At 49.0% G+C, this 12504-nt stretch overlaps 1 protein-coding gene across 1 annotated transcript; it reads right to left on the bottom strand.

Moving 5' to 3' along the window:
- Positions 1-4409: 4409 nt before the first annotated feature.
- Positions 4410-12377, bottom strand: PSMB3 (proteasome 20S subunit beta 3). The gene is made up of 5 exons (XM_084237049.1): positions 12220-12377; positions 10055-10162; positions 6800-6977; positions 5161-5255; positions 4410-4512 (listed from the first exon to the last, which is right to left on the bottom strand). Exons 1-5 carry the CDS (start codon positions 12372-12374, stop codon positions 4464-4466), a joined length of 585 nt encoding a protein of 194 aa, XP_084093175.1. The 5' UTR covers positions 12375-12377; the 3' UTR covers positions 4410-4463.
- Positions 12378-12504: the final 127 nt, after the last annotated feature.

Genomic DNA, 12504 nt, shown 5'->3' with positions numbered 1-12504 from the left:
GATGAGCTTTTAGTCGGGGACAGATCTCCACATACCTGAGGTGCTCCTTGCTGAGATTCCTCTTCAAGCCCCAGGGCCACCCTGTAGATGATTTGACTCCCCACACCTGTGGTTTGCCACCTGGACAGTTATGGCCACAGGAAATGGTGCCCCCCCCCCACCTTGGAGTATGGCACCCGAGCCTGAGGTGACCTCTGGGTCACTTGTGGATGTGACCCAAGAAATCCAATTTGGAGGCTGGATGTGGGCTTCCACCTGGCCCCGGCCTCGAGGCTGTTTTTCCTTGAGACGTTGCAGATCTGCCACTCATGGGCTTCCTCGGGAGGAGTGGTGTCCTGCAGTTCCTTCAGGATCTCCATCCACCTCTGACCCTGTTCCCCAGGCCTCAGAGGTGAATTGTGTGTCATTCTGTGATGCCGTCAGAACAGTCTGGTCTGACTAGGAGAGAAAATGATCCTGTTGCTCTGCTTTGGGGGAGGTACATTCCTGCATCTTCTCACCCCCTTGCCAGGAACTGGGGGTAAAACCTGTAGATAACCCTCATCGAAGCGAAGAAAGCTTGTGGAACCATTTTGAATGAATGGATTGGTTTCCTGTGGCTCCCTCCCAATCTGGCCAAGCACAGCTTCTGGAGCAGAGCCAGCTCCGTGTCTCTGTCCCATCTGCAACGTTTAGGTCAGGGAGGAATGGAGACGGCATTCCAATAGGGCTGCCAGAACCCTTCTGGAAGAGGCAGATGGGGTCAAGCAACTGCTGTGGCCTCAGGAAGGGGCCGTAAGTAGCTGTGAACATCAGCAGGAAGGCCACCGAGTCACTTGGGGAAGAACTGGAACCAGGTGGCTCAGGGAGAAAACAGAAAATCAAAAAACAGATTTGATTTTGGAAGGGATTATGTAGGAATAATATCTGGACTTGACTTCCCCACCTCCTAATCAGAATGAAAATTTGGATCTGCTTCTGGTCAGGCCCAGCACCCCCAGAGCTTGGAAGGCTGCGCATCAGCAGCCTTGCAGCCTCGGGCTCCCACCACTTCCTGCAAGTGGCCTGCAGGTCATGTCGCCATAGTGGAAAAGTGTAACAATCACATGGTTAAAGACGAGCTACCAGGTATCTAACTTCTTTAACATTGAATTTTTTGTGTTTTTGTGGGTTTTTTTTTTTTTTTTGTATATTGTTTACATTTTGAGAGGTAAGCATTCTATTTCAAATGCTCTGTTTTTCTGACAGTATTGTTGATTGGGTCGGACATTTGAGCTGTGGTTTGGTGGATTTTAGATTTTTTTTTTTTTAAAAGGTCATTCATTCTCTGTGCTATCTTCAAAACCTTGGGTTTGGCCCTCTAATTTCTTAGGTATTCAAATGTTTAAAAGCTATTTATCTTGGTTTATACAAGTTTTCTTTCTCTTTTTGTAATGATGAAGATATTCTATTTGGTTTGCAGTCTGAATGTAGAGAAAGTGAACTGATATCAGGTGTTTGTCTGCCCCCACTCCCCCCCCCCCCCATTCCCTCTGCAATGGAAGACATCCAAGGGGAAGTGACTACTCTCAACCTCACTCTTTGGAGCCAAGAACAAAAGCTAAACAGTCTTAGGGCATCCCAGAGTAATTCTGGGCCTCCCAAGAACAAAAGTAGAATAGGACCTGGCCAATGGGGTGAGGCTGGGTGGGATAAGGGCAGGATTCCTCCTCATTTCCTCCCACTGCCCCTTCACCAGCCACAGCTTCTTCCCTCCGCCCTTCCTCTGAAAGTCTGTGATTGAGAAACTAGTCTCCCAGCCAGAGTGAGGCGTTCTCTGAGAGCTCTGCTTAGACCACTAGATGAAGGCCTCGGCCCTGTTCCTGTTACTGAACCACTGAGTCTTTGTCTCCCAGTCCAGCCCCCTCCTGTGCCCTGCGGTGTGGGGCTTTCGGGCAGACTGGGCAGCCAGCAGTTCCAGGAGCCCAGTGCTCCATCTCCTTATCTAGCTCAGGGGTTACTGGCCTGTGGCAGGTGCCACGAGTCGCCTCTGTGGCTGTTCTTCGTGGCGCTAAGTTCCCACCACAGGCGGCTCTTCCCCCCTCCTCTGCCTACTTCACTTTTTTCTCTTGCCTGTTCCAGTCCCCTGATAGTGCTCAGGGCTGGGGACTAGACTCCTGCCCTTGTGACTTGCCCCTCTTCAGTCTGCCAGGGCGTGCCCTGGGGAGGTGGACCAAAGACCCAGGACTTTTCTTAGTAGCCAATCTCACCCCCCAGTTGTCTTTTACCAATTCATGTTGGGAGAGAAAAAAACTTTAGCACTCGGGCATTTGAGCTACTCAAGTGTCAGGGGCTGGAAGGGACAGGGTGTTTAAAAAACCCTTAGCGCTCTGGCCTTAGACCTGTGGCTCCCCCAAGTGTAGGGACCTCACTTCTCTGGCAAAAATAGGGGGAGGGGTCCAGCCTGAGCACAGGAAATCAAAGGGAAAACACATTCAAACTGCCCCCAAATCTACCAGCCATCTGCAGGGGGTAGGGATGTGGCCTCTGCTTTCCTCTGAGATGTGCCACTTAAAGCACCTCCAAAGGGAAGAGGAGACTCGGCTTTCCCCAGCAGATTGTGCTGAGGTCCTTTGGAGGCTGAAGAGGAAACTTTGAGAAGAGCCCCTTCCCCTTGCTTGGCCATTCCGGAGGAGGTGGGAATCTATAGCGTGGGGGAGGCCTGGTGCTGCCCAGCACGCTGAGCATCAGGCCAGACCGTGGTGATCAAATGTGAAAGAAGTTTAAACTATCACCCCACCATATGTGTGATTTCTTGAGTTCCCACTGCAATTTCCATTTTTTAAATAGGAATTTTCACCCCCCTGTGCTTGTCTAAACGTCTGCTCGGAACAGTTCGAGACCCTGTTACTGTTTTAAAATGCATGCATGTTAAGATGACTCCCAAACCCGAGGGAAAAAAATAAAACTCAAAAAGCTTTGTGTACACGTCTGTCATGTTTGAGTCCTTTGGAAATGAGCCCCCTTTTTTTTCCTTCCCAGAATTAAAATGTTTGATCCAGGTTTCAGAGGCCGGCTAGGCTAAATCCATCTATGCTTGAGTTTGGAGAAAGGATAGTTAGTGCCCAGCTGCCCGCTTTCAGATCCAGTTAACAAGCACGGTTAGCGCGGGGGTCATCAGCACACACTGAGGAATGGCTGGCCCGCCGCTTCCCTCCTCTAGCTGTGCAAGCCAGCACTGGCCAGGAGCCACACCTCCCAGCCCTCCCTGACTAGCTGTGTAGCTGACACTGAGCAGGTCACCAAGCTCTCTGTACCTCACATTCTCCGTGTAAACTGTGCTGAACATACAGTGATTCTCAAAGTGTGGTCTGGACCAGCAGTATCAGCAGCACCTGCGAATCAGAAATGTAGATACTCAGACCCCTCCAAAGACCCGAATCGGAAACCGTTGTACTGCGTTCTCCAGGTCATTCTGGTGGAGGTTCAAGTTTGGGAACCACTAGGCTACAGGAACTTCCCACATGCTTATGAACACATCTGCTCCAGGCTGTAAGCTGGGATCATGTGGGGAACTTAGAAAAGATGGCGCCCAGGTTCCTTTTTAAAAGGTGGGTGAAATCTTGAGGGATGGGATCTAAGGAGCTGTCGTAGAAGCTCCCCAGGTGGCACTAACGTGCAGCCAAGGTTAATCATTGCTCTAGGAGGTGATTACATGTGGGTAGTTGGCCAAATTTCTTCCTGAAACAATGAATTTTTTTTTAATTATATTTTTTTATTATTTATTTATTTTTTTTATAGAGGCATGTTTATTTATTTGTTTGTTTGTTTTGTTTATACATGCACTGGGTACAGTCAGAAGTGCGGGAGGGTGAGAGAATTCACCAGAGTCAGAGCAGGATGCAGAACAGGCAGAAGGACCGAAGTACAGTGCTGAGGGGAGCAGCGGGCGGCAGGAGAGGTCTGCGCGCCATGTGGGACCCTCCTCCGGTGGCCGGGGAGCAGCCAGGGATCGAACTGGCGCCGCAGAGGCTGCGGGCAGCTTCGCAACCCAGCGCTAAACCACTGCGCCACCGGGGAGGCCCAACAATGAAATTTTTTAAGAGTTTTCCAGCAGGGCTGAATGAAAAGGCTTCTAGACTCTGGAGACAGGGTTTACATCTTTGCTCTACTACTAATTAAATAGCCCTTAATAAGTTATTCAGCTGCCCTTAAACAAGGATAATGTCAGTTACCTTAGGTCATGATGATTAAATTCTAGAATGCATAAAGCACTTCAGGCAGGGCCTTGCTCAGAGCAGGCCCTCAGCAAGTGACAGCAGACCATCCCCGCAGCAATACCGGCCAGTAGCTGCAGGTCAAGAAGAAAAGCCCAGGACTGAGCTTCACCCTGATGGCTATTTTTAACTGTCCAGCTGAGGATACAGATGTGTGGTAGAGACAAACAGGAATGAGAGAAAAACCTTTTATTTAAAAAAAAAAAAGTGGTTTCAGGGAACAGAGGGTTAGTCCATTCGGGCCTTCAGTGTCCTGGTGGTGATTTTGTCCTTCTCACTGTAGAGAGAGAAAGTCAGGAAATGTCTACGCCCATCCAGACTGCAGAACAAGCAGCTGTCTCGACAAGTCTAAGTGCTCAGGTGCATCACTGTTTGCTTGTCTCCTCAGCGTCCCAACCTGCGCCACCCTCCCCCCCCCCACCTCCCCAGAAAAGGGAGAGTGGTGGAATAGGGAGGTGCTGGTGAAGCCTCTCTACAGACAGAACCACCCAGAGTGGATTATTCAGAGCTGAGGCATGATGTCCTCCGAAGAACAACAGGAGCTCCCCACCCCCCAGCACAAAATTAACTTAGGAAGTTGGTGTAAGCTTCACCCTAGTGAACATAAAAGAAACTTGGGGTGGTAAATTCTGCAGTAGCTGTGTTGTGGCTTCTCCCCACGTGTCCCTGAGCCCTTGGGGACACTTAAGGAAGAAATGTCTCCTCCCTCCACAAAGGGGAGAAGACTTAGGGTCTGGGAGCCTGACCTGACAGGCCAGGGGAATCTGGGTAAGCTTCCCTGCAGCATCCCTAGGGGAGAACGGGCCTGCCACAAGCATCTTTCTTACCTGGCACCTGACCATGCGGTTGGGAAGATGGGGTCATGGAGGGGGAGGAGGGGAGGAGGATGTCTGCAGTTCCTAGACTGCTCTCAACTTGTACTCACATTATGTGGACGATGACTCCCATGCCCGACACTGCGTCCCGGTCCACCGCATTCAGCATGGCTTGGGAGATGGTTTCAAACAGGTGTTCTGGATCCTGCCAACAAAGAAGTCTTTCGAACCCCAGCTTTCAGACCCTCACTTTGTCCGACTCCCAATTTTTTTCTAGACGCAAGGTTTCCAGCGCTGGCGCCTCCATGCCTGAAGCAAGGGATGGCTCCCTGGACATAGTAAGTCCATTCAATGCACAAGGAAATAGGGTTCTGTAAGGGAAGTGAAATGACTTCAAACTTGAACATCCTCCATAATCCAGCAGTGTCACCCTGGGCAAGTCATATGAACCTTCACTAAGTCTCAATTCCTCATCTGTAAATGACAACAATCCCTGTCTGGCACCTACATGCTTTATCAGCTATCACTCCCAGTTGTCCCAAGAGGTACCTCAAAATTCACCCTGTTCAATCACAAATCTATTTTTCCCAGTTCCTTCTCCTACATCCTATATCTTGCTTGGCTAATTAGCTAGAAGTCCTCAATAGCTGTAAGTGGCCAGGTCCTCTTGATGCTGGCTGCCCTACCCTCCCACCTGCTCAAGTCAGTTCCTGTTGCAGGTACTTACCTAGTCTGCCACATCTGCCTGCTTGTTCTGGTTCCTTAGGCTCCTTATTATCTTTTTTTTTTTTTTAAAGATTGATTTATTTATGCATACAAGAGCTGGGATACAGACCAGAGGTACGGGGGGTGAGAAGATTCACCAGAGACAGAGTGGGGAGCAGAACAGTCAGACTAACTCAAATACACTGCTGAGGGGAGCAGCAGGTGAGACAGGAGAGGTCTGCTGCACCATGTGGGTTGCTCCCTGGCCAGCCAAGGATCGAACTCATGCTGCAGAGGCTGTGGATTGCTTCATAGTGTGGTGCTTAACCCGTTGGGCCGCCAGGGAGGTCCTCCCTATTGTCTTTGACAACATCCAAAGAAAGAAAATTCTAACTCCTGTGCATGGCCTTCAAGGCCTTCTGAAGTCTTACTCTCCATCATTACCTCACCCGCATGCTGCCCCCACTGCTTCAGCCACAGAAGCACTCTCCAGCCACTGTACACACCCAGCTGTCCTGCGCTGTTTTCTCTCACCTCCACTCATAAAGTAGTTCTATTACCCCTACTTTATCGCTGAGGAAATGGAGGTAAGAGATAAAGGGACTTACTCAAGAACATAAACAGAGGCACTATCTATGCTTCAGATTAGCTCGCACTAGCTCTCAGTACTAGGTGGATCTGAGTTTCCAACCAGACAGCCTGGCTAGAGCCCATTCTGTTGTCTTGCCTCTAGCCCGACACCTTGTGAAAGGTTTGTTCAATGCATGGATGTGAGAACCCTGCAAACCCAATGTGGGGCATTATTTGTGGCTGTAGCAAGTATCAGGCTGGGGTCCCCAAGCAGAAGGCTCTCTCCTCGGGGCCAGCCAGCTGCACCAAGGCCCTGGCAGACAGAGTTCCTGGACACCCACGGGGGCTCAGCAGCTCTGGCTTTCTCTCCTACATGCATTATCCTCCCATCGCGAGCCACTTAAACATGTTTGCCCCTGTGGCCAAGGTGTGGGGACTTCAGAGCCCACCATCTGTAGAAGGCCACCAACTCACCATGTTGGGCTCCCAGAGAGACTCACACATCCCGTACATCTGTTCAGCGCAGGTGCCACTGACCACAAAGTCATCAGTCACCATGGGGCAGCCGATGAGGTCTAGAGAGCAAATGAAGGGCTGAAAGGTCTTCGGGTCCAGCCCAGCAATGACTGGCTCAGTGTAGTAGGGGCCGAACCTGTGGGGGCCAGGGGCACAGAGAAACCAGAACTCAAACATGCCTCTTCAGACCAGGCCCCAGCCCAGACCCTGGGAGGGAAACGGAGGACCTGTTTGGGACCTTTCCCTGTGGTCAGCTTCGACCAACTCTACTGCCCCTCTCTTGACATCTGCAGTTGCTCTAAGACTTTTTTCTTCTCTCTCACACTTACCTTCATATCCTTCAACCCCCGAAGCCCTTCCTCCTTTCTTAGGGAATTCTGCTTTCTTCCCTATGCTAATCCACGTCCTATCACCATTAATCCATTCTCTGTGCACCTATGCCTCTACTCTTTTCAAAAAAGACTGCAGGCCTTTTATAGGAAAAATTAAAAAAACAAAACACTATGACAAATTAAATTATTTAATTAACCCACTAATTTATGTTAAACCATAAATTGCATGGATGCTCAGACTAAAAACCAGAGCTCTGTTTTGGCCCTTCTAGCAGTCAAGGCAGAGGGCAGTGGTGGGCTGGCTCACGCTCAAAACCTAGGAGCAGGAACAGCAGCTTGTCAGAAACATGCTGCAGGCCCTGAGCTTCCAGACTCCATCTTAGGGGTCTTTATGCATAAAATACTCAAAAACTAACGCCCGTTCTTCACAACAGAAACAAGGGTCATCATGTCTTATATGTGCTTTCAGTGAGTTCTTTTTTCTTTAGCTCTCAGTAATTTCTAAGTGCATGACCATAAGTTATAGCATAATAAAAAAATAATTCTCAGGAAAGTAACACCATTCAAAGGTGGGGGAAGGAGTTGGAGAAGGGTACTTCTCAAAATAGACTCCCCCTAGGTACTAATTTCTGTAAGAAAATTTTGATTTTGTATTTTTTTTATATTTTGTATTTTTCTCTCCACAGACTGAGGAAAATTACCTGGGTCACCATCTTTACCGACAATAACACAAGTTAGAAGCTGCACTTCCAGTCAGGATGCCAAGTATCTCCTGAAGCTATGTCTGACTTTCCCTCTAGTGTTTCACAGAGGTGCCTGCACGCTTTCTCCAGGGTTTGTGACACATTTTCTCCTTTAAAAAGGGTTTGTATACTGCTCAAGCTTGCAAATCCCTGCACCAGCCTATGCTGCTGGAAAACCAATGATTTCAGTTGGACTAATAGAGAAGAAAGCTCCTAGCAGCACCAACTAAGATTCCAGAATTTTCCAGGTCAGTTTAAATGCTATGTATTTTTCTTATTTTCAGTAAACACGAGTCATTAAACATATACCTAAACATGAACATATATAACTTTGTGAGGCTTTTCTTCCGCATATAAGTCAGTTTCAGTTTTGTTAAGCCATTCTCCATTTGGGATTTTGAGACCTGTGGCTACCACACATGGCAGACAATTCACAGCTGAGGAAACTGACACACACCTAAAAAACGTAACCCTTAATTTATATATATATATATATATTTTAAAGATTTATTTATTTATGCATACGGGAACTGTGGTACAGGCCAGAGGTGTGGGGGGTGGGGTGGGTGAGAGGATCCACCAGAGACAGAGTGGGGAACAGAACAGGCAGATTGATCGAAATACACTGCTGAGAGGAGCAGTGGGCGAGTCAGGAGGGGTCTGCTGCACCATGTGGATAGCTCCCTGGTGGGGGATGGAACTCGTGCTGCAGTAGCTGTGGATAGCTTCATAGGTTGCGTCTTAACCCCTTGCGCCACCAGGGAGGCCCCTTAATTTTTATATTGACTTACTGAAGTAACATTGCTTCACAGCTATATAAGCGAACACCACTGGACGTCACAGTGTACACACGCTGCATTACGCTCACCACTATGCTTCCCCACACCCCTGTCCGCTTTGTCCCCCTCCCCTTCACCAGACCACTAACTGGTCTTGTAGTCTAAAAGTTTATTTTTGTTTCATCTAGTTCATGTTTGTTTTTAACTTTTCAATACTAAAAAGGTAATAATACTGCTCCAGATATGGAAATGGCAAATACTTTGCTTTGAAAGCTGAAGAGTATTTTAGCAACTGTTCTTAAAAAAAAAATTTATTTATTTTTTTTGTATAGAAGAACTTGGGTGTAGGCCAGAGGTGCGGGGGTGAGAAGATTCACCAGAGACAGAGTGGGGAGCAGAACAGGCATTATTTACTGAAATACTCTGCTGAGGGGAGTAGCGGGCAAGACAGGAGAGGTCTGCTGCGCCATGTGGGTAGCTCCCTGGCCAGGGATCAACGCAGGCCGCATCAGTGATAGCACCAAGACTCAAGCCCTAGGTCACCAGGAAGGCCCCATTTTTGCAATTTTTTTTATAAAACCTAAAATTATTTCAAAATAAAAAAGTTAAAAAAGGAAGGGGGGTGCTCAAATTATGTTCTTGTTACCCAGTTTTGCTGAGAGGTAGGTGAAGTACCTACTGGGTTCTCCCTTCAATTCTATCTGAGCATCTACACTGAATCCTACAGTAAGGGCTCTTCTTTTCTCATCATAAAGTCCTCAAAGAGATCTGACAAAAATTAACATACTCAGTTTCCAGGTTCTGTGCTGCTAATCCAGAGATTCCAGGGCATACTTTGGGGGGTGCCTAGAAGTCAACTCATCTGCTATCTGTATTCCTTGCCTTCTTAAGTAGTCCTTGCTTTCCTATGTGCTTGCCAGGCACAGAGAAAACAGATTCAGAAAATAAGGCCACTGTCCTACAAATAAGAATGGGAGAAGGGGGCCTCCCTGGTGGCGCAGGCAGTTGAGCGCAGCGCTGTGAAGCTGTCCGCAGCCTCTGCAGTGCTGGTTCGATCCCCGCCAGCCACAGAGATGCCCGCATGGCAAGCAGACCTCTCCTGTCTCGCCCGCTGCTCCCCTCAGCAGTGTATTTCAGTTGGTCTGCCTGTTCTGCTCCCCACTCTGTCTCTGGTAAATCCTCAAACCATCCCACACATCTGGCCTGTACCCCGGTTCTTGTATAGATAAAAGATAAATCTTTAAAAAAAAAAAAAAAAAAGAATGGGAGAAGGAATCCCCTTTGTGGGCACCCCTCCATACTACAGGTCTTCTTGGCTGAGCAAAGCCCTCTGCATTCCCTGACCACGAGTCCACTTACCGTCTCTCATACAGGAGGTTGGCCACCATGCTCATGAGGGTGTAAGGCTTGATCTGCCGGCCTTCCTTCAGTTCATACAGGTTTAGCCGGAACTTGAGGCGCTGAGCACTGTGGTCAGAGGAGAAAAGTTAGTAAATCACTGCTCAGTGTCCCCTATCTAGTGTCTGCTCTGCAGTCAGGAGGTACATAGGGAGATACACAATCTCAGTCCCTCCTTCCCCCACCTCAGTGATTCTCTCACAAGTCCAGGACTGTGACTACGCCATTCTGATAACCTTTTTTTTTTTTCAAGATTTATTTATTTATGCATACAAGAGCTGGGGTACAGGCCAGAGGTGCAGGGGGTGAGAGGACTCACCAGAGACAGAGAGGGAAACAGAACAGGCAGACTGGCTGAAATACACCACTGAGGGGCGCAGTGGGCGAGGTAGGAGAGGTCTGCTGCGCCATGTGGGTAGCTCCCTGGCTGGCCAGGGAGCTAACTCATGCTACAGTGGCTGCAGATAGCTTCACAGTGCTGTGCTTCACCCCTTGTGCCAGCAGGGAGGCCCTCCCCAGAATCTGTTCCCACAGATTGAACAGCTCACCAATGCCTCTATGGCCTAGAGACATAATCTCTAGATTCCAACTGCTTGCAAGATTTTCTACTTGGCTTGCCTTTATCTTCTCAAAACTTGTATCAGGGGCCTCCCCAGTGGTGCAGCGGTAGAGCGCTGGGTTGCGAAGCTGCCCACAGCCTCTGCGGCGCCGGTTTAAGCCCCAGCTGCTCCCTGGCCACCAGTTCAATCCCCAGCTGCTCCCCGGCCACCGGAGGAGGGTCCCACGTGGCGCGCAGGCCTCTCCTGCTGCCCGCTGCTCCCCTCAGCAGTGTACTTCGGTCCTTCTGCCTGCTCTGCTCCCTGCTCTGACTGTGGTGAGTTCTCTCACCCTCCCGCGCTTCTGACTGTACCCAGTGCTTGTATAAAATAAATAAATAAAATAAATAATAAATAAATCTTTAAAAAAAAAAAAAACAGAACTTGTATCAAAGTCATCACCCAGTCCTAACATAATCCTGACACTAGTCCTCCTAATTCCTGTGTTTCAGTCAACATACTCAAAACAGGACTCATCTTAAAAAAATATTTCTGAATTGTCTAATACCAGATGCCAGGGACTAGTCCAGATTTTTTAGTAACGTAAAAAAGATGAGCATCCTGGGCCTCCCCGGTGGCGCAGCGGTTGAGCGCTGGGTTGCGAAGCTGCCCGCAGCCTTTGCGATGCCGGTTCGATCCCCGGCTGCTCCCCGGCCACCAGAGGAGGGTCCCACATGGCACTAGACCTCTCCTGCCCTCCGCTGCTCCCCTCAGCAGTGTACTTCGGTCCTTCTGCCTGCTCTGCATCCTGCTCTGACTCTGGTGAATTCTCTCACCCTCCCGCACTTCTGACTGTACCCAGTGCTTGCATAAATGAATAAATAAATCTTAAAAAAAAAAATTAAAAAAAAAAATTAAAAAAAAAAATTAAAAAAAAAAATTAAAAAAAAAAATTAAAAAAAAAAATTAAAAAAAAAAGATGAGCATCCTGATCTTGATGCGTGGCTCTTTGGCCTCAAAATATTCAAGTTGTCACTAGGCTGAGGAGCATCAACTCTCAGAAAGGCCCTTTCATACTACTACCCCCATCATGACCTTAACCCTCACACATGGATCACCACAATAGCTACACATCTCTCAGAGTCTCCCATCTCTCAAATCTAGCCGTTATTGTCCACCAGCTCATCATGGTTATCTTTTTATATACCTGCCCTGTCTTCCCACTAGGCCTGAAGTCCCTTAGGGACTGAATGCAGGCTTTGGCCTCAGAAAGACCTGCTCTGAGGGTCCTGGTGGCATCTTGGGCAAGACCCTCTCTGAGAACCTCAGTTTCCTTATCTGCAAAATAGTGCAACAACATGGAAATGTCATCAAGAGGACTACATGAGTCCACATGGGTAAGGTGCTTTCCACAGAACCTGGCACAAACCAAACGTTGGTAACAATGGTGAGGGCGCAACTCTATGTCCCGCAAAGTATCAGACTCACTGGCATTGTTTGGTGACATGATTGACTACCAGGTAACTCAAGACGCCAGGCAAGGCTGGTCCAAGAAAGGCCTGAGTGTGGGCGTGGAACCCCGACACTTACACGGTCTGGACGTCTGTGGCGAGCCCGGCCAGGCCGATGTAGAGTCGGTCGCCCATGGGAAAGATCTTCTGGAAATCCGTGGTCACCATCTGGGCCTGGATCCCGAAGCGCCTGTCGGCAGCGATGGCCACACAGTTCTTCCCCTTCATGGCCATGACGGCCCCTCCGTTATAGGACATAATAGACTGGGGCAGACAGAGCGGAGTTCAGCGCGAGGGGCAAACGTGGCCATAGCCCCTGGCCCAGGCACTGATCCGGGGCTCCCGCGCGCGGCGTTCTCCACTC

This window comes from Talpa europaea (genome assembly GCF_964194135.1).
Source record: "Talpa europaea genome assembly, chromosome: 7".
Taxonomy (NCBI): Eukaryota; Metazoa; Chordata; class Mammalia; order Eulipotyphla; family Talpidae; genus Talpa; species Talpa europaea.
The sequence above is the reverse complement of the archived record's forward strand: the minus strand, read 5'-3'. Positions and strand labels throughout refer to the sequence as shown.